The 22628-nt window shown below is 48.2% G+C and overlaps 1 protein-coding gene and 1 pseudogene across 1 annotated transcript; both read right to left on the reverse strand.

Moving 5' to 3' along the window:
• Positions 1 to 1007: 1007 nt before the first annotated feature.
• On the reverse strand, positions 1008 to 9160 carry LOC132251612 (cathepsin G-like). Its single transcript, XM_059731570.1, has 5 exons — positions 9093 to 9160; positions 6265 to 6421; positions 4973 to 5120; positions 4572 to 4832; positions 1008 to 1988 (listed from the first exon to the last, which is right to left on the reverse strand). The coding sequence occupies exons 1-5, from the start codon at positions 9151 to 9153 to the stop codon at positions 1839 to 1841; spliced, it is 777 nt and encodes a 258-aa protein (XP_059587553.1). The 5' UTR covers positions 9154 to 9160; the 3' UTR covers positions 1008 to 1838.
• An 8006-nt stretch (positions 9161 to 17166) lies between these two features.
• On the reverse strand, positions 17167 to 20304 carry LOC132251489 (cathepsin G-like; annotated as a pseudogene).
• Between the last annotated feature and the right edge of the window lie 2324 nt (positions 20305 to 22628).

The following is a 22628-nucleotide window of genomic DNA, read 5'->3' on the forward strand; positions in this document are numbered from 1 at the left end:
TGGCTTTCTCCTACATAGGGGCAGGGCAGATAATTTCTCCCAGTTGCCCGTCTACTAAGCACTTGTATTTGGGTATCCCTAAAACCATACATGTTTGTGGGAGTGAAAAGAGGGGCAGAGAGACACAGTTGCCATTATGTTGGAACTGGAGGCTTTCTTCGTGTGTGTGTGTGTATGAGAGAGAGAGATTTAAAACGAATTGGTGGCAATGAAATACTTTCTCAGTTTCTTGGTAAAATGTCTGGCCTGAGAGCATCATCTGAGCTAGAACAACCAAGAGCTAAATGGTGACAGGCCTAACCTAGAACGGAGGAGACCCCCGCTCAACTCCCAACTCTTCACAGCAGCAGGAAATTGAATCTGGGGTTTTGCTTCAATCCTAAACAGAACAATACAGTCCTAGGCCCCTGGCCTATTTGTAAAGTTTCTAGTTTCTTTTTTAACTGGAGAAAAATATGCGTTCTGCTGTATGTGATGATGCACCACACTATCTGTATCTGCCTTTTCAAAATCCCATGGGCCTGGGATATGCGTTTTTTGTCCCCATCCATCTTCCTATCTGTGCCTGTTTTCTTTTTTCTGCTTTCATCTTTGTCTTCCATGTAGGGAATCTGGTGCACCAAGCAAGGCTATTCCACCACCAGCTATGCTGCACGGAGCATATGACCAGAGGCCAGAGCCTTGGGCTGCCTCAAGGTTGCCTGGTTTGGGGGTAGCTGATTAGCTCATGTGTGGGGCCCATGTCTCCATCCTTACAAATGTTCACCCTATATCTACTCTCCTTTCCCCATCCACTACCAGTGCCAGCTAGGGTGAACTCTGCCACTCTTGTATGTCTTTGTACATCTCGTACCCCCTCATCCTGGTCACATCACTTCCATGTTGAAGAGGTTAATTCCCTGTTTCATCTCCCCCCTTTTATCCAACACTCTTTGTCGGGTCTGTGAGACTCAGAGACTGCTTCAAGGCTCCTGAAATTCATTGCATTCCCAGGAATTTGACACATGAACTTTTTTAATGCTGTTTTTATTCTTTGCAGTGACAGCAGCAGCGAGTGAATCTGCCCGGTAGTGAATTAGGAGAAGGGGGAAAGGAAAGGTTGCAGAGGGAAAAGAGCAAGCAAGGACTTGAATTGAGGGAATCTGGCTCTACCACATTAGTGGCTAATTTCCTGGCACACAAGCAAGCACATGTCTTATCCTGGCATCCTTCCCTCTGGTTTTTCATCTGCCCCAGGAGATCTTTATTTTTAACACCTCAGCATGGTACGGAGCTCATTCATGGTCTTTCAAGCTCATTCATTTTGATTTCAATATCTTAAAGTTTCAGCTTCTAATAAATCTCATTTTTATTTATTTTGAGTTGAAATTTCAGTTCATTTTTATTGCAATATTAAATTTGCTTTAATTTCTAAGCATTTGAACTTTCCTCAGGTTTGAGTGAACTATCGTTTGGTATCAAATTGAAATTGATGTTTGACAAAATCAGTTAGCTTTTTACAAAAATGGTTTTTCATTTCTTTCACTTTGCTTACCTTCAATTTTTGAAGTGTTTGTTGGCAACCAATTTGATTGACTCTTCTTTCATATCAACATGTAATACCATTTCAGTTAGAAAAATGATTTTACTTCCATGGAAACTTATGCTGCATTTCCAAGTTGGTTTTTTTTTGTTTGTTTCCTTTCTAAATCAACTACTTTTTTTTTATTTTTTATTTTTTTTAGCTTTCTGGGATGCTGTTTGATTTTGCACACCAGCTTGGTTCAGTTCAACTGCAGAGGTGCAAGGCGATGACTATATCATGTGATGGTGGCAGACGAAGAGGAGACAGGTGGTCCCTAAGAATGCAGCTTTTTAAGCTCTTCCTTGATCCAGGGAATGAAACTGGAGACTTTTGCAAATACTTCAGGGAAGGTTTTTCCATGTGGTCCATAGGAGACAATGCCATAGGCTGTCCCATTGCACACCAGAGGACCCCCAGAATCACCCTGTGGAATAAAACCAGAAGTGAGAGGAATTACACTGGAGCAAGTTGTTTCTTTCTGTGCCAGAATTGGAACTCACCTCCCCTTTCTGACCATTGACACATTCTGAGCTGGGGCGAAGATTACACATTAGAGATTACATGTTAGTCTGTGTTAAGCCTATCTGGTGCTAGTGACAAGTTACACATTCGGGGTTAATATCTGCTCTAAAATGCACTGCTGAGCCCTGCTGCTAAAGGGCTCGTGAGCAGGGATGTGGCTATGGGCTGCAAATCTGCTTCATGCTCCTAATGTGTTCTTAGATATCTGCTAATGGGTTCTTAGATGGGCATCAGAGGGACACCAGCCCACCAACTGTTGATGCTGACTTGGTGCAGAGTCACTTGGCTGGACCGGATGTCTTTAAGTTAATGAGCTGCAACCGGCAGTACTGAAAGAATTGGTCGGTGTCATAGTAGTACCACAGGCATGGCTGTCTGAGCACTTTTGGTGCTTGGGTCAGGTCCTAGAGGATTGGAAAAGTGCCAGCGTGTTCCCTATATTCAAGAAGGGGAGGAAGGAGGATCCGAGTAATTATAGGCCAGTTAGCCTCACCTCCATCCTTGGAAAGATCTTTGAAAAGATTATGAAGGATCATATTTGTGGGAATCCAGCAGGAAAAATAATGCAGCAGGGCAACCAGCATGGATTTGTACCGTGCCTGACCAATCAGGTTTCATTTTATGACAGGGTCATAAAATGCTTAGCTTAGATTCAGGAGTAGTGGTGGATGTTGTTTCCTTGGATTTTAGCAAGGCCTTCAATACGGTATTTCATCCCATTCTCATAAATGAATTAAGAGGCTGTGACACAGATGTTTACACGGTCCGGTGGGTGACAAATTGGCTTAGTGGTCGCACCCAGAGAGTGGTAGTAGACAGGTCAGTATCGACCTGGAAGGATGTGGGTCGTGGGGTCCCGCAGGTTTCGGTCCTTGGACCTGTACTCTTCAATGTCTTCATCAGTGACTTAGATGTGGGTGTGAAGTGTACTCTGTCCAGTTTGCAAATGATACTAAATTGTGGGGTGAAGTGCACAGTCCAGAGGGTAGGGAATGATTGCAGGCAGACCTGGACAGCTTAGGCAAGTGGGCAGTACACAACAGGATGCAGTACAACAAGGACAAGTGTAGAGCGCTGAACCTAGGGTGCAAAAATATCCAGCACATCTACTGGCTGGGAAGTGACCCTCTCAGCAGCACAGAAGCAGAAAGGGATCTCAGAGTCATACTGCACTTCAAGATAAACATGAGTTGTCAGTGTGACAAAATCATCAGCAAAGCTAACCACACTTTATCATGCATCAGCAGATGCATGACACACAGAACCAAAGAGGTTGTTACATCCCCTCTATGCAGCATTGGTCAGACCGCAGTTGGAGTACTGGGTCCACTTTTGGGCTCTGTACTTCAAGAAGGATATTGATAGACTTGAGAGGGTCCAGAGAAGGGCCACTCGTATGGTTAGGGGCTTACAGGACAAGCCCTACGAGGAGAGAATGAGGGACCTGGACCTCTTCAGCCTCCACAAGAAAAGGCGGAGAAGTGATCTTGTGGCCTCCTAAAAATTCATTAGGGGAATGCAGCAATGGATCGGAGATGCACCAGGGAACCTCTTGGGGTAACAAGGAACAATGGTCACAAACTGAGAGCAGATTTAGGCTAGATATCAGGAAGAACTTCTTCATGGTAAGAGTGGTCAAAATTTGGAATGGGCTTCCAAGAAAGGTGGTTCTCTAGCCTACATTGGGGGTCTTTAAGAGAAGGTTGGATAGGCATCTGGCTGGGGTCATCTGAACCCAGTTCTCTTTCCTGCCTAGGGAGGGGGTTGGACTCAATGATCTGTTGACTTCCCTTCCGACCCTAACATCTATGAACCTATGAATCTATGCCTTCCCTGCTCACTGGCTGTCTAGACATGGTATAGGCCAAAGAGGTGTGGGGGGAAGGGCCCTCTTATGCCACTTAGATTACTCCTTCCATCCACTAAATTGCTTCACTGAATCCCATCAGCCCCTGGATTTCCACCCCTTTCCTCCCACCCCTCAAAATGGCTATCCTGCCACTCCAGCAGACTGAGAGCAGTGGCTGAAGGAGAAGCAACAGCAGCAGGGCACAGGAGAGTTCCCCTTTGCTGCCTGATCCTGGACTCCCTGCAGCCTGGATCCAGCACCAGACAGCAGTGCCTCCTGGGATACTGAAGGACTGCAAACAGGGGAACACCCAGAATTTAACTGAAATCAAACACAGTAGTACACCTCAAAGATAACCCTGGCCCCAAATGGTTTAACTTTAAAATGCCCAAAGGGCTCTCAGCACCAGTTAATGAGCCTTACTGTGTGATCATTCACATTTTAAGTGCTCTTAACACATTGCTAATGCACATTTTAAGCACCCTTTAAATGATCTACTTGTCATTTGTAATCTGAACCTGAGACATCTGCATGTTATCTCCCAGTTTTCGGCCCAGACAACCCCAGTATCTCCCCCACCATGGGCTCAGGTGGTGTTAGCATTACCCTACTCCATGAGCCAAGAAAGCTGCTTACTTTGAATGTTGATCTCTTTCCAGAGGAATCCCCTACACACATCTGAACCTGAGGAGAGTATTTGGGGAAACACTTCCTGCAGATGCGATCATCCTGCACCCTCAGGTCCACCTCCAGCAATACATCAGATGACTTGTTACTCCACAGGTGTATTCTGCCCCAGCCAGCCACGGAGCACATGGTTCCTGGTTTCACATTTTTCTTCCAGGCAGGCAGAGGGATGGTTTGCACTTGCTTATTCAGCCTGGCTTTGTGTTTCAGCTGCCATGGAGAGAACCAAAGGATCAAAGAATCATTCAATAGAGCAGAGACGGAGAGGGAGTGCACAAAGGCTGTTGATGCCTTGCAGCACTTGCTGCAATATGGGTTCACTGGGGCAGGGTATATTAAAAGGGAGATACCAGCAGAAGCATGATGTCATAGCAGTGAGAGATCGTCCTGTTGAATTGAGGGTGGGGGATCCAGCGCCTCACTTTGATCTGCTGAGAGTTTGGTTCTGGCTTCCGAATGTTGTGCGCTCCCAGAATCACAGACATTTTGCTCAGATGCCTGTGGAGAAATCTCAGACTACTGTAGCTGTTCAAACCTAGAAAGAAAATCCCCAAAGCAGGGCTCTGTGGGTCTTACACTCTGTGCCCACTTCAAATCACCGAGGTCCCGATTCATTACATTTATTAGACACTACAGTGAACTTAGGCACCTAAACCTGATCTTATTCCACTCTGCTCAACTCCCTGAAGAGCCATTAATGGGGTGTGGCGGGGGGGGGGGGGGGCAGGGGTGGGAGGAGTCTTTTTCTTCTGCTGTGCTTTCTGAGATTTAGTCTACAGACCAAGATGGTGATAAACTACAGAAGCAGCTACATTATTGGTTTTTCAGGAACCTGATCAGGTTAGAACAGGATCACATTTAGGTGCCTACAGGCTCTTAGGAGCCTAATGAGCGGGCTAGGATCTGGGTGTAATTTGCTGTGCTACAGTGACTGGTGAAGCAGGACTCCCATGTCCTGTGATCCCTTAATAATGCCTGGCAGTAAGTAATGTTGCAGCACAAGAAGCACCATATCCAGAGGACTTCCAGGAGCTGCTGAGGAACAAATAACAGCCCTTCCCTTCTAGGGGCAGCAGCTCTTATTTGCACTCAGCTCCCTAGGCTGGGTTAGGAGGTAGGGGCTGAAGGCTTTTCTCTTATCGGTGCTAGGGGCCTGTCTGCTTGAATTAGGGGATACAGGGCCTCTGATCTGACTCCAGGATGTGTGGACTGGCCAGCTTAGAGTGCCGGCAATGAGGACTGGGGCCTTTCCCCTTTCAGGAATGCTAGTTTTCATCCAGAGACAGGGAAGGGCACTGGCTGGCTCAGGGCATTGGACGTGCTCCTCTCCTCTGCTGTAGACACAAGGTGGGGGCATGGGGGCTGGAGCTGCTGCTTGTTGTCATGAGATGTGTGGGAGCCACTGGCTGAGAAAAAAACAGAGATCAATATAGTCTTCTGTTTCCCTCTGCCATTCCCCTCCTGTCTCCTGAACTGAGGATGGAGGGGAAGGCAGGGCCACTCAGCAGCTCTAGGCCGACGGGGTTACCCTGTGAAAGGGAAATTGGCAGTGCAGGAACATCCAGCTGCTCAATGGCCCTGCTACGTATCAGAGCTGTGGCATGTTCCTCTTGACCCATAAAACTCAGACTAGAGACCTCACCTGGGCTCGGTGTTACAGTGAGCCGCTGTCACCACCACATCTTCCTGGATCAGAAACCCTCCACATTTCGAATTTACTTTCTCAGTTTTTTCTATCTTTGTGTAGGCCATGTAAGGACGGGAGTACTTCTTAACTATCCGTCCTCCAATGATCTCATCTGGCAAGGAAACAGGGAAAGCTTATAACCACTTGCTTTGACACAACATATGGCTGAGAAATCAGCACCTCCATGGACCCTCCCCAGCTCTCTCCCGACATCCCAGAGGAGATTTCAGAAATCTCAGCATGCAACTCAATTATTCTCCCCACCTGGAGCACACAAAGTCATCTCTGCAAAGGTTTACAGGTGACACGGTGATGGGAGCAGTGCTCAGCAATGCAGAGGAAGGCTGCTTGTGTAGAGTGCTCTACACTGCCTAGTATGCAACCGTGTGAAAAGAAACCGATGTAGGGGTAAAGAATACCATGATGCTATAAGAGGAAACTTTGTCCTTGGGGGCTGCTAGGTCTGGGGGAGAATCTGCTGTATATCAGCTCCTGGGCTGGTACTCTTGCCAAAAAGGCAAATGGGATCTTTGGAGTGATAAATAGGAGCATCCTAAGTCAGAGACAGGAGGATCTGTGAACTCTGTATCGGACACTTGGCCAATCCCTGCTGGATACCTGGGAGCCATGCCTGGGGTTTAGTTTCTGTGCTTACTCTATGAACTGCACTGAGAAGCAGACCCCACCCATTTATTTTCTCTCCACACACCCCAACCTTGGATATTCAGCAATATAGCCCCTCTCGGTACATCTACCATACCTTTCACGTGTCAATAAGCCTTCCTGGAGAGGCAGCTATGGAGTGGGTCCTGGCTATGTGTTCAGATCACCTCAGTACCCTAATTGCCAATACTGAGTGCCTACATAACAGGAATAAGCATGGGGGTTATGCTGCTTAGTGGCATTCTGGGCTTGGGCCAGAAGCAATGCCGACACACTCCTGGTTTCCCCAGATCAGGAATTAAGCTGAAATGTAGTAGAGAGTTCAGTTCACAGAGATGCCTGAGGAGGATGAAAAACCTCTGGTGTTTAGCACCAGGAAATCCATCAACAAAGCGCCCCCAAGGGAAGGCTAAAGAGTGCCCTGATAACAATCTTTTCACACCCAAATGGCAAACAAAACTCTGGTAAGCTTGCTTCAACAGACAAGCTCAGAAGGTGAGCCAGTGGCTCAATGTGGACACTGGACATATTCAGGCTAGACAAAAGGAACCAATTTTAGTGGGGACAGGGGTTAAGTTTGGAGCACTTCAACAAGGGATAGAGAGTGGGATCTCCATGAACATTTTTAGATCAAGATCAGCTGTTTTGCTACAAGACATGATCTACACCAAGCAGGAGTTACTGCGGGGAAGGGCAGTGTCCCGGGTTATCCAGATCAGATTACAGTGGCTCCTTTGGGACATATACTGTAACAAAAACCCCCAGTTTTTCTTTTTTTTTTGGCTTTTAAAATGCATTCCCTCCCCTTCCCCAAACCTTTCTGACTTGTTCTCTCTCTCTCTATTCCGTATAGGTATGTAGAAGTGAGCTAAGACATAGGATAAGCTTCAGCATTTTATTTTGGTAGCAAGTTGTATTTGTTTTGGTTTTTTTCTCCTTTTTATATTGTATAATTATTATATTTGTATTGATTTTTACTGTTTCATATCACTGTTTTACTGGTACTATATGATTTAAGACCTACATATGTAAGTTAGCATAGGCCATGACAAGTTTCCATTTTGTTTGTCAAGACTCCATCTTGTTCCCCTTGGCCTGTTGTGTAATCTATGACTCTCACCTACCCCTCCTGTGTAACCTGGTTCCTGAATGAATGGGGATGAATGAGGGTGCTTGAGAGACAATGGCAGTAGGTCTAAAAATAGCTCCCTCTGAATGACCAAACCATCAACACCAATACCAGGACCAACAGCCCAGCCCTTGGAACCACCCTCCGCATTCAAGAAACAAAAGATGAGACAACCCACCATTGTGCCAGGCTGCACATGCTCAGCAAGAACACCTGGAGCCCTCTGGGACAGGACTGACCTTGCCAGGACAGGTCTGGACAATTGATTTCTGTCTAACTTATTGGGTGTATAGTGTATATGCTTGAATTGGTGATAGGTATGCATGTGCCTCGGCTGGTTTGGATGTGTATGTGTCTGGATGTGTATGTGCCTGAGTTGGTAGTGATCCTAATTGATTTGTGTGTTTGTATATGTGCTATTGTACACTGCTCCCTCCTGTCTAACAGCACAATATTGAGCTCCTGAGCATTGACCTGACCCCAAAGGGCAACAATACTCTTTAAGCCCATCTTCAAGACAGTAGAGCAAGTGATGACAAGAGCCAGCTGAACCAGAGATCTCCGTTAAAAGGGACCTTTAATGTCTGATTTTTGTAGAACTCTCTCCCTCCCCACTCTCCCAAAAGGCAAAGCCTAACCCACAGGATGCTAGGATGATCCATGACTACTTCCTGGGGCTTTGAAGAAGAATGGATTAATGAACTGCTAGCTCACCCCTCTGGCCAGATTTCTGCCCAAGTATCTCATTGCTCTTTGGACCTCTTGGACAGAAATTGGAAATGCTGTGATACTGGCCCCATGTACCACTCCTTTCTTTTACCTCCAGTCCCATACAAACTCCTTTCCCTTCTGGCCCTCAGTTCATTTCTAGCTAGATCCCAAGGCAGCTGCTGTAAAGAAGCATCTGACTCTGAAGAGGACCCTTGATTTGAAAACACTCTGAAAGCCCCAGGAGCTTCTGCCTAATAATCCAGTCCCACCCTGTACTCACCTGCCCCAGCCCCATGGAGCAGAAGAGCTGTGGGGAGCACGAACAGGAGCAACATCAGCATCACTAGAGTCCAGGACACTGACACCACTTTTGCCTCAGCCCAGGGTTTTTATAACCCACAGGAAACCTCTGGGTCATGTCCACACCCCCTGAGGGGGGAGCCGATGTCCTGCAGTGACCTTTAGCCCAGTGCTAATATTGCATAGCATTTCACCCTTGAAAGGCTCTCAAGTCATCTTGAAAGGCTCTCAAAGTACCCTGGTAGAGAATCACTGCCCAAGAAGTAAAGGATTAAAAGAGCTTTCTCTTGTTCTCTCACAAAATGATATCAGGAGACCCACGGAGTAGTGGAGCCTGGCTGTAATTTGTTTGAAAAAGGGTTATCTCAGACTCGACAAAAGATCAGATGTTGGAAAGAGCTTTGTTCACCATGGTTGCATTTAACAGTTCAGTCAGCTTGTGGTCTCATATTAAGACTACCCGCTCTCTTCTATGAAGTCATTTTCATTTTAGTCATTAAAATACAGGGGGGAAAAGAAGAAAAATGAGTAAAAACCTCTGAAATGTACGGCTTTAATTGTGACAAAACTCTTTCCTCACTGCCCTTTTAGTAGTGGACAGAATGTGCAAGGAAATTCTCCTGTGTGACAGCCTTTCCTAATACCAGAGCTGGTTGGGATATTATATAATGAGTCGTAGAGGGGTGGACACCCAGGGTCTCTCAGCTTTGCAGGTTACCAAGTCCATTGCTCTACCAGGAAACACAGTGCAAGGATTCAGGCAAGGGGAAGGCCCAGTCTCTGAGCAGGACCATTTGTTTCTTAATAGGTTAAGGAAGGGGGTGATAATGTCATGACTGTCTGTGATAGCTGGATATTGATATCAGTAACCCAGGGGTTCCCTGAAAGTCCAGTGTTTCTATGAAATCCAGGAGACTTGGATTCTATCCCTAGCCCTTGCTAGGCCGCGAAGCCTTGGGAATAAAGTTGGGATCAGAAGCCCGGACTCCTGGCTTCATGCTCACTTGTTCTGAGAGAGTGGAACAGTGTGCAAGCGCTGTGAAGGTGTAAATCACTTCACTGCTGATCGTCTTCATGCATTTGTATCATTTGTCTATTATATGCCTCATTTTCCCCACTTGTTATTGGGCTTAATTCTCCCTACTGTCCAGGAGGATCCACACAGAGATCCCCCCCAGAGACAACTTCACCCAACCCACAGAAACCATACGTGGAATACACAGCCCCATGTGAATATAAGTTGTTAAGAAACCGACCATACACCATGCAAGTCAGTGCATGCAAAACTTCACAAAGTACAGAAATACAGAAACCCAGGCTTACAACATAGCTTCACAGAAACAAAGCCTCACAGTATGTGGACATAGAAACCATACGTATAACATCCAAAATGAACTATAGCAATATCAAACAATATATAGGCTATATGTGTACTCATAAAACTCTCCCTCTGTAAAGCAAATGAGAGGACTGGCTTTTAAATCATTCATTGGATAAAATGGAGAAATAGCTCAAGGATACGTTTAAGCTCCATTGTGGGGAAAGGGCCAAAACCCAAGGTATCATACAAGTAGGCCTCTAACTGGCATGGAACGTTAGGAGAGGTGGCAATGAATAATGGAGGCCGCCAGCCACAACATGTATCCCCTTATTAGCTTGGGCAGAGGAAGACAATCACTCCCAAGGCCAAGAGGTCGGGTAGGGTGAAGTGTGCCAGGAATCCCCTTGCACGAGGTCCCCCCACATGCCTCAGTGTGGTGGCAGGAGCTCACATGTATATTCTGCAGACGTGGTAGGCAAAGCTGTGGGTCTGGGAAGGAGAAGGGTAGAGCCTGGTGGGTTAGAATAGGAAGTGGGGGATATCAGGACAGCTGGGTTCTCTTCCCAGGTTGAGGAGGGGACATGTGTCCCGTCCATTAGAACTTGGGAGGCTCCTCCAACTTCTGTTACTGAGCCACAGATTGGCACCCCTGGGTGCAGAAGTAGATTGTGGCCCAGCCAGTTTCTTGCCCTGTGCTGAGCCTAATCCTGTTAGATTGGCTTAACCCCCATACTCACTCCAGGCAGTAAGTGAGGCCCACAGGCTCTTCCTATGCTAGTCCAGGACCAGCTGAATGATGCAAATGACTTGGAAACAATCGGAGGTTATAACAGGCAAACGGCAGCACTAGCCTGAAGTGGTGCAGAGGACAGCTCTGGACTTGGGTTTCTACTAGGAGGGTCACATGAGACTTTGCTTACTCACGGAGGGGACTGGCAAACTGGGTTTGTACTCTGATCATGCCCCACAGGAGTCATGTAAGTCAGGAGAGGTTGGAAAGCCTGGAGCTGGAGGGGCTATTTTTGACCCGAACTTCTGTCGTGTGAAGTAGTAACTATGCCATCACCACGTGACAGTTTTGCCTTAAGCCTGCTTAGTGACGCAGACACCATCCAGGTCTCAGAGTAGCACGGACCTTCATCCTTACAACACCGTGAGGAGGGAGGGGTGTACAGACTCCCAGTTCAAAGCATTTGGTCACCATGGCTTTCTCCTACATAGGGGCAGGGCAGATAATTTCTCCCAGTTGCCCGTCTACTAAGCACATGTATTTGGGTATCCCTAAAACCATACATGTTTGTGGGAGTGAAAAGAGGGGCAGAGAGACACAGTTGCCATTATGTTGGAACTGGAGGCTTTCTTCGTGTGTGTGTGTGTATGAGAGAGAGAGATTTAAAACGAATTGGTGGCAATGAAATACTTTCTCAGTTTCTTGGTAAAATGTCTGGCCTGAGAGCATCATCTGAGCTAGAACAACCAAGAGCTAAATGGTGACAGGCCTAACCTAGAATGGAGGAGACCCCCGCTCAACTCCCAACTCTTCACAGCAGCAGGAAATTGAATCTGGGGTTCTTGTTTCAATCCTAAACTGAACAATACAGTCCTAGGTCCCTGGCCTATTTCTAAAGTTTCTAGTTTCTTTTTTAACTGGAGAAAAATATGCATTCTGCTGTATGTGATGATGCACCACACTATCTGTATCTGCCTTTTCAAAATCCCATGGGCCTGGGATATGCGTTTTTTGTCCCCATCCATCTTCCTATCTGTGCCTGTTTTCTTTTTTCTGCTTTCATCTTTGTCTTCCATGTAGGGAATCTGGTGCACCAAGCAAGGCTATTCCACCACCAGCTATACTGCACGGAGCATATGACCAGAGGCCAGAGCCTTGGGCTGCCTCAAGGTTGCCTGGTTTGAGGGTAGCTGATTAGCTCATGTGTGGGGCCCATGTCTCCATCTTTACAAATGTCCACCCTATATCTACTCTCCTTTCCCCATCCACTACCAGTGCCAGCTAGGGTGAACTCTGCCACTCTTGTATGTCTTAGTACATCTCGTACCCCCTCATCCTGGTCACATCACTTCCATGTTGAAGAGGTTAATTCCCTGTTTCATCTCCCCCTTTTATCCAACACTCTTCGTTGGGTCTGTGAGACTCAGAGACTGCTTCAAGGCTCCTGAAATTCATTGCATTCCTAGGAATTTGACACATGAACTTTTTTAATGCTGTTTTTATTCATTGCAGTGACGGCAGCAGTGAGTGAATCTGCCTGGTAGTGAATAAGGAGAGGGGGGAAAGGAAAGGTTGCAGAGGGAAAAGAGCAAGCAAGGACTTGAATTGACGGAATCTGGCTCTACCACATTAGTGGCTAATTTCTTGGCACATAAGCAAGCACATGTCTTATCCTGGCATCCTTCCCTCTGGTTTTTCATCTGCCCCAGGAGATCTTTATTTTTAACACCTCAGCATGGTACGGAGCTCATTCATGGTCTTTCAAGCTCATTCATTTTGATTTCAATATCTTAAAGTTTCAGCTTCTAATAAATTTCATTTTTATTTATTTTGAGTTGAAATCTCACTTCATTTTTATTGCAAAATTAAATCTGCTTTAATTTCTCTCAGCATTTCAACTTTCCTCAGGTTTGAGTGAACTATCATTTGGTATCAAATTGAAATTGATGTTTGACAAAATCAATTAGCTTTTTACAAAAATGGTTTTTCATTTCTTTCATTTTGCTTAACTTCAATTTTTGAAGTGTTTGTTGGCAACCAATTTGATTGACTCTTCTTTCATATCAACATGTAATACCATTTCAGTTAGAAAAAAATATTTTACTTCCATAGAAACTTATGCTGCATTTCCAAGTTGTTGTGTTTTTTTTTGGGGGGGGGGGGGTATTCTGTTTATTTCTTCTCTAAATCAACTACTTTTTTTTATTTTTTTTATTTTTTTTAGCTTTCTGGGATGCTGTTTGATTTTGCACACCAGCTTGGTTCAGTTCAACTGCAGAGGTGCAAGGCGATGACTATATCATGTGATGGTGGCAGACAAAGAGGAGCCAGGTGGTCCCTAAGAATGCAGCTTTTTAAGCTCTTCCTCATAGATTTCATAGATTTCATAGACATTAGGGCTGGAAGAGACCTCGGAAGATCATCGAGTCCAGCCCCCCGCCCAAAGGGCAGGAAGTCAGCTGGGGTCATAGGATCCCAGCAAGATAAGCATCCAGTTTCATCTTGAAGGTGTTCAATGAAGGTGCTTGAACAACCTCCGGCGGCAGGCTGTTCCAGACCTTGGGGGCTCGGACAGTAAAGAAATTCTTCCTTATGTCCACCCTGAAACGATCTTGTAGTAGTTTGTGACCATTCATCCTCGTCATCCCTTGGGGCGCTCTGGTGAACAAACGTTCCCCCAGATACTGGTGATCACCCCTGATAAACTTGTAGGTGGCCATCAGATCACCCCTGAGCCTCCGCTTTTCCAGGCTAAAGAGCCCCAGGGCTCTCAGCCTGTCATCGTAGGGTCTGCTTCCCTGACCCCTGATCATGCGCGTGGCTCTTCTCTGGACTCTCTCAAGCTTCTCCACATCCTTTTTGAATTGTGGAGCCCAAAATTGGACGCAGTACTCCAGCTGCGGCCTCACTAAGGCCGGGTACAGGGGGAGAATGACGTCCCGGGATTTGCTTGAGAAGCATCTATGGATGCAAGCCAGCGTTTTGGTCGCTTTACTAGCCGCAGCATCGCATTGCAGGCTCATGTTCATCTTGTGGTCAATGATGACCCCCAAGTCTCTTTCTTCCATAGTGCTAACCAACATAGCACTGCCGAGCCTATAAGGATGCTGCGGGTTTTTCTTCCCAAGGTGGAGAACCTTGCATTTATCGGCATTGAACACCATCAGATTTTCATCCGTCCACTTGCTGAGCCTGTCCAGGTCAGCCTGGACCACCCGCCTGTCTTCTGGCGTGGATGCTTTGCCCCAAAGTTTGGTGTCATCGGCGAACTTGGCCAGTCCGCTTCTGACTCCAGTGTCCACATCATTAATGAAGATGTTGAACAGTATGGGTCCAAGGACAGAGCCCTGGGGGACCCCACTGGTCACAGGACACCACGATGAGTGACTTCCATCAATTACTACCCTCTGGGTCCGACCCCGGAGCCAATTTTCCAGCCAGTGGATCGTGGGGGACCCAAGGCGACAATTGGCCAGTTTCTCCAAGAGACGATCATGGGACACCAGATCGAAGGCTTTTTTGAAGTCAAGATATATGACATCAATCTCATCTCCCTTGTCCAGGTGATAGGTCACCTGGTCGTAGAAGGAAATGAGATTGGTCAAGCAAGACCTACCCGAAACAAACCCGTGCTGGCTATCCCTTAAGATGTTGGCGTCGGCCAGTCCATTAAGGATGGCCTCCTTAATAAACTTTTCTAAGATCTTCCTCGGGATAGAAGTCAGGCTGATGGGCCTATAGTTAGCCGGATCCACTTTCCTCCCTTTCTTGAAGATAGGCACCACGTTGGCCTTCTTCCAGTCTTCGGGCACTACACCAGAGCGCCAAGAGTTTTCAAAGATCCGCGCTAGAGGCTGGGCTATGATGCTCGCCAGCTCCTTGAGTACCCTGGGGTGAAGATTGTCAGGGCCGGCTGACTTGAAGGTATCCAGCTTCTCAAGATGTTCCTTCACAAAGTCAGCATTAATGGAGGGCAGGGGATCACCCTCACCCGGACTTCCCGGCCCTGTAGCAGGCACAGGCGTCCCATGGGGCTGATGAAAGACCGACGCAAAGTACCTATTTAATAGGTTGGCTTTTTCCTGGGCGTCAGTTGTCAGTTGCCCCATCTGGTTCAGCAGGGGTCCAACGTTGCCCCTGCTTTTCCTCCGGCTCCCCACATATCTGAAAAAGGACTTTTTATTGTCCTTGATGCTCAAAGCTAGCTGGAGTTCAGTTGCAGCCTTGGCTTTCCTGGTCTGCTCCCTACAGGACCGGACCAGTGCAGAATAATCCTCCTTGGAGGTGACTCCCATCCTCCATCCTTTGTAGGCCTTTCTTTTTAGCCTCAGGAGGTCTGCTAGGTCCCTGGAGAGCCAGGGGGGCTGCTGTGCCCTCTTGCTGCCTTTCCTCCGAGATGGAATAGACTTAGTTTGTGCATTGAGGATCGCTCCCTTGAGGAGCAACCACTCTTGTTGAACTCCCCTCTCCCTGTGGTCACAGTCCCTTAGGGCCTCACTGACAAGCCTCCTGAGCTTGTCAAAGTCGGCTTTCCTGAAGTCAAGGACTTGCGTGTTGCTGACCGACTTGCCAGCTTTTCGGCGGATGGTGAAGGTGATCAGCTCGTGGTCGCTGTCACCCAGCTTCCCATCGATCACTAGGTCGCCGACTAGGTCCTCCCCAGTAGCCAGCACCAGGTCGAGCAGCGCTTTGCCTCTCGTTGGCCCATAGACTTCTTGAGTCAGGTAGAGGTCATCCACGCACGAGAGGAAGCTCTGCGACCGCTCAGATTTTGCTGAGCGATCCTCCCACGAGATGTCTGGGTAATTGAAGTCACCCATGACAACCATGGTCCTGGAGCAAGCTGCCTCAGCCAGTTCCTGGGCAAACTCCTGGTCTAGCTCAGGACTTTGGGTGGGAGGTCTGTAATAGACTCCCACCATTGTGTCCCCTGTGCCGTGTTCCCCACGGATTTTAACCCAGAGGGTCTCCAGCCGTCCACCCTGGTCGCCAATATCGGCTTGCAGGGATGCGTAGCTTTCCTTAACATAGACAGCTACACCCCCGCCCCTCTTCTCTACACGATCCCTCCTGTACAGGGTATAGCCATCTATCCCCATGGTCCAGTCATGGGTGGAGTCCCACCAGGTCTCCGTGATCCCTATGACATCGTAATTGTTTGCACTGAGCAGGAGGATGAGCTCCTCCTGCTTATTCCCCAAGCTCCTGGCATTTGTGTACAGGCAGGCAAGCGCCCCCTGGGGGGCTCCTTCCTTGCCCACAGATTTTACCAGGGCTGGGGCTGGGGCGGGCTCCCTTGAGTGCCGTGATCCGCTGGCTTTGCAAGATTTGCTCAGCGGGCCAGCAGTGGCGGTCGTGCCCCCGTCCCCCAGCGGGCTTAGTTTAAAGCCCGGTGGAGCAGGTCAGCCAGTCTGGCTGAGAAGAGCCTCCTCCCTAGGGGAGAGAGGTGGAGACCATCTCTTCCCAGCAGCTCGCTGCCTCTCTCGCCAAAGAGCGGGCTGTGGTCATGAAAGCCAAAGCCTTCCTGACGACACCAGCGCCGCAGTCTTTGGTTGACCACATAGATCCTCCTGTCCCTTCTCAGCCCATAGCCTGAGACTGGGAGGATCGACGAGAACACCACCTGTGCCCCCAGACCCTTAAGCCCCGCTCCCAAATCCCTGTAGCGCCTCATGACCTGGCTGGGAGTGCTCCGAGCCGTGTCATTGGTGCCCACATGAATAAGGAGCATGGGATAGCGGTCTGTGGGTTTGAGGAGCTTGGGGATCCTCTCCGCAACGTCCCGGATGCGGGCCCCTGGGAAGCAGCAGACTTGCTGGGCTAAGGGGTCAGGGTGGCAGATTGGCCCCTCCGTCCCCCTCAGGAGGGAGTCTCCCACAACAAACACCTTACGTTTTGTCTTGGGGAGAGCAGGGGCGGGAGTTGCAGTTAGGCCCATGTTGCCTGTGGGGGCCGGCAACTCAGCAGGCTCTGCTGGGGCAGCAAGAGGTGCATACCTGTTGCTCAGTTGCTCAGTTGCTCGATCCAGGGGATGAAACTGGAGACTTTTGCAAATACTTTAGGGAAGGTTTTTCCATGTGGTCCATAGGAGACAATGCCATAGGCTGTCCCATTGCACACCAGAGGACCCCCAGAATCACCCTGTGGAATAAAACCAGAAGTGAGAGGAATTACACTGGAGCAAGTTGTTTCTTTCTGTGCCAGAATTGGAACTCACCTCCCCTTTCTGACCATTGACACATTCTGAGCTGGGGCGAAGATTACACATTAGAGATTACATGTTAGTCTGTGTTAAGCCTATCTGGTGCTAGTGACAAGTTACACATTCGGGGTTAATATCTGCTCTAAAATGCACTGCTGAGCCCTGCTGCTAAAGGGCTCGTGAGCAGGGATGTGGCTATGGGCTGCAAATCTGCTTCATGCTCCTAATGTGTTCTTAGATATCTGCTAATGGGTTCTTAGATGGGCATCAGAGGGACACCAGCCCACCAACTGTTGATGCTGACTTGGTGCAGAGTCACTTGGTTGGACTGGATGTGTTTAAGTTAATGAGCTGCAACCGGCAGTACTGAAAGAATTGGTCGGTGTCATAGTAGTACCACGGGCATGGCTGTCTGAGCACGTTTGGTGCTTGGGTCAGGTCCTAGAGGATTGGAAAAGTGCCAGTGTGGTCCCTATATTCAAGAAGGGGAGGAAGGAGGATCCGAGTAATTATAGGCCAGTTAGCCTCACCTCCATCCTTGGAAAGATCTTTGAAAAGATTATGAAGGATCATATTTGTGGGAATCCAGCAGGAAAAATAATGCAGCAGGGCAACCAGCATGGATTTGTACCGTGCCTGACCAATCAGGTTTCATATTATGACAAGGTCATAAAATGCTTAGATGCAGGAGTAGAGGTGGATGTCGTTTTCTTGGATTTTAGCAAGGCCTTCAATACGGTATTTCATCCCATTCTCATAAATGAATTAAGAGGCTGTGACACAGATGTTTACACGGTCCGGTGGGTGACAAATTGGCTTAGTGGTCGCACCCAGAGAGTGGTAGTAGACAGGTGACCTGGAAGGATGTGGGTCATGGGGTCCCGCAGGTTTCTGTCCGTGGACCTGTACTCTTCAATGTCTTCATCAGTGACTTAGATGTGCGTGTGAAGTGTACTCTGTCCAGTTTGCAAATGATACTAAATTGTGGGGTGAAGTGCACAGTCCAGAGGGTAGGGAATGATTGCAGGCAGACCTGGACAGGTTAGGCAAGTGGGCAGTACACAACAGGATGCAGTACAACAAGGACAAGTGTAGAGCGCTGAACCTAGGGTGCAAAAATATCCAGCACATCTACTGGCTGGGAAGTGACCCTCTCAGCAGCACAGAAGCAGAAAGGGATCTCAGAGTCATACTGCACTTCAAGATAAACATGAGTTGTCAGTGTGACAAAATCATCAGCAAAGCTAACCACACTTTATCATGCATCAGCAGATGCATGACACACAGAACCAAAGAGGTTGTTACATCCCCTCTATGCAGCATTGGTCAGACCGCAGTTGGAGTACTGGGTCCACTTTTGGGCTCTGTACTTCAAGAAGCATATTGATAGACTTGAGAGGGTCCAGAGAAGGGCCACTCGTATGGTTAGGGGCTTACAGGACAAGCCCTATGAGGAGAGGCTGAGGGACCTGGACCTCTTCAGCCTCCACAAGAAAAGGCTGAGAAGTGATCTTGTGGCCTCCTAAAAATTCATTAGGGGAATGCAGCAATGGATCGGAGAGGCACCAGGGAACCTCTTGGGGTAACAAGGAACAATGGTCACAAACTGACAGAGAGCAGATTTAGGCTAGATATCAGGAAGAACTTCTTCATGGTAAGAGTGGTCAAAATTTGGAATGGGCTTCCAAGAAAGGTGGTTCTCTAGCCTACATTGGGGGTCTTTAAGAGAAGGCTGGATAGGCATCTGGCTGGGGTCATCTGAACCCAGTTCTCTTTCCTGCCTAGGCAGGGGGTTGGACTCAATGATCTGTTGACTTCCCTTCCGACCCTAACATCTATGAACCTATGAATCTATGCCTTCCCTGCTCACTGGCTGTCTAGGCACGGTATAGGCCAAAGAGGTGTGGGGGGAAGGGCCCTCTTATGCCACTTAGATTACTCCTTCCATCCACTAAATTGCTCCACTGAATCCCATCACCCGCTAGATTTCCACCCCTTTCCTCCCACCCCTCAAAATGGCTATCCTGCCACTCCAGCAGACTGAGAGCAGCGGCTGAAGGAGAAGCAACAGCAGCAGGGCACAGGAGAGTTCCCCTTTGCTGCCTGATCCTGGACTCCCTGCAGCCTGGATCCAGCACCTGACAGCAGTGCCTCCTGGGATACTGAAGGACTGCAAACAGGGGAACACCCAGAATTTAACTGAACTCAAACACAGTAGTACACCTCAAAGATAACTCTGGCCCCAAATGGTTTAACTTTTAGATGCCCAAAGGGCTCTCAGCACCAGTTAATGAGCCTTACTGTGTGATCATTCACATTTTAAGTGCTCTTAACACATTGCTAATGCACATTTTAAGCACCCTTTAAATGATCTACTTGTCATTTGTAATCTGAACCTGAGACATCTGCATGTTATCTCCCAGTTTTCGGCCCAGACAACCCCAGTATCTCCCCCACCATGGGCTCAGGTGGTGTTAGCATTACCCTACTCCATGAGCCAAGGAAGCTGCTTACTTTGAATGTTGATTTCTTTCCAGAGGAATCTCCTACTCACATCTGAACCTTACGAGAATAATCAGAGAAAGTCTGTTTGCAGATGCGATCTTCCTGGACCATCAGGTCCACCTCCAGCAATACATCAGATGTCTTGTTACTCCACAGGTGTATTCTGCCCCAGCCAGCCACGGAGCACATGGTTCCTGGTTTCACATTTTTCTTCCAAGCAGGCAGAGGGATGGTTTGCACTTGCTTATTCAGCCTGGCTTTGTGTTTCAGCTGCCATGGAGAGAACCAAAGGATCAAAGAATCATTCCATAGAGCAGAGAAGGAGAGGGAGCGCACAGAGGCTCTTAATGCCTTGCTGCACTTGCTGGAATATGGGTTCACTGGGGCAGGGTATATGAAAAGGGAGATACCTGCAGAAGCATGATGTCATAGGGAAAGGTCGTCCTGTTGAATTGAGGGTGGGGGATCCAGCGCCTCACCTTGATCTGCTGAGAGTTTGGTTCTGGCTTCCGAATGTTGTGCGCTCCCAGAATCACAGACATTTTGCTCAGATGCCTGTGGAGAAATCTCAGACTACTGTAGCTGTTTAAACCTAGAAAGAAGATCCCCAAAGCAGTGCTCTGTGGGTCTTACACTCTGTGCCCACTTCAAATCACTGAGGTCCAGGTTCATTACATTTATTAGACACTACAGTGAACTTAGGCACCTAAACCTGATCTTATTCCACTCTGCTCAACTCCCTGAAGAGCCATTAATGGGGAGTGTGTGTGGGGGGGAGGGGGATGGGTGGGAGGAGTCTTTTTCTTCTACTGTGCTTTCTGAGATTTAGTCTAGAGACCAAGATGGTGATAAACTACAGAAGCAGCTACATTATTGGTTTTTCAGGAACCTGATCAGATTAGAACAGGATCACATTTAGGTGCCTACAGGCACTTCGAAGCCTAATGAGCGGGCTAGGATCTGGGTGTAATTTGCTGTGCTACAGTGACTGGTGAAGCAGGACTCCCATGTCCTGTGATCCCTTAATAATGCCTGGCAGTAAGTAATGTTGCAGCACAAGAAGCACCATATCCAGAGGACATCCAGGAGCTGCTGGGGAACAAATAACAGAGCCCTTCCCTTCTAGGGGCAGCAGCTCTGATTTGCACTCAGCTCCCTGAGGCTGGGTTAGGGGGTAGGGGCTGAAGGCTTTTCTCTTATCGGTGCTAGGGGCCTGTCTGCTTGAATTAGGGGATACAGGGCCTCTGATCTGACTCCAGGATGTGTGGACTGGCCAGCTTAGAGTGCCGGCAATGAGGACTGGGGCCTTTCCCCTTTCAGGAATGCTAGTTTTCATCCAGAGACAGGGATGGGCACTGGCTGGCTCAGGGCATTGGACGTGCTCCTCTCCTCCGCTGTAGACACAAGGTGGGGACATGAGGGCTGGAGCTGCTGCTTGTTGTCATGAGATGTGTGGGAGCCGCTGGCTGCGAAAAAAACAGAGCTCAGTACGGTCTTCTGTTTCCCTCTGCCATTCCCCTCCTGTCTCCTGAACTGAGGATGGAGGGGGAGGCAGGGCCACTCAGCAGCTCTAGGCCGACGGGGTTACCCTGTGACTAGGGAAATTGGCAGTGCAGGAACATCCAGCTGCTCGATGGCCCTGCTACGTATCAGAGCTGTGGCATGTTCCTCTTGACCCATAAAACTCAGATTAGAGTCCTCACCAGGGCTCGGTGTTACAGTGAGCCGCTGTCACCACCACATCTTCCTGGATCAGGAACCCTCCACATGCCAGTTCTTCATTCTCAGATGTTTTGGTGATTGTGTAGGCCATGTAAGGACGGGAGTACTTCTTAGCTTCCCGTCCCCCAATGATCTCATCTGGCAAGGAAACAGGGAAAGCTTATAACCACTTGCTTTGACACAACATATGGCTGAGAAATCAGCACCTCCATGGACCCTCCCCAGCTCTCTCCCAACATCCCAGAGGACATTTCAGAAATCTCAGCATGCAACTCAATTATTCTCCCCACCTGGAGCACACAAAGTCATCTCTGCAAAGGTTTACAGGTGACACGGTGATGGGAGCAGTGCTCAGCAATGCAGAGGAAGGCTGCTTGTGTAGAGTGCTCTACACTGCCTAGTATGCAACCGTGTGAAAAGAAACCCATGTAGGGGTAAAAAATACCGTGATGCTATAAGGGGAGACGTTGTCCTTGGGGGTTGCTAGTTCTGGGGGAGAATCAGCTGTATACCAGCTCCTGGGCTGGTACTCTTGCCAAAAAGGCAAATGGGATCTTTGGAGTGATAAATAGGAGGATCCTAAGTCAGAGAAAGGAGGGTCTGTGACCTCTGTGTCTGATGTTTGGGCAATCCCTACTGGATTACTAGAGGCCAGGTGTGGAGTGTTTCTACACTGCTTCTGCCCTGATTCTGTGAGCTTCATTGAGAAGCAGACCCATTTATTGTCTCTCCACATACCCTAACCTCAGATATTCTTCAATGTAGCCCCCCTCTCAATACATCTACTATGCCTTCCAAATGGCAATGAGCCTGCCTGGAGAGGCAGCTAGAGAATGGGGCCTGGCTATGTGTTCTGATCACCTCAATATCCAAATTGTTATCATTTAGTGCCTTCATAACAGGAGTGAGCATGGGGGTCATGCTGCTCAGTGGCATTCCTGAGCTTGGTACAGAGGCAGTGTCAACACACGCATGGTTTCGACAGCACAGAAATTAAGCTGATGTGTTGGAAATAGTTCAGTTCATAGAAAGGCCT

The sequence above is a fragment of the Alligator mississippiensis genome, chromosome 7 (genome assembly GCF_030867095.1).
Source record: "Alligator mississippiensis isolate rAllMis1 chromosome 7, rAllMis1, whole genome shotgun sequence".
Lineage (NCBI taxonomy): Eukaryota > Metazoa > Chordata > Crocodylia > Alligatoridae > Alligator > Alligator mississippiensis.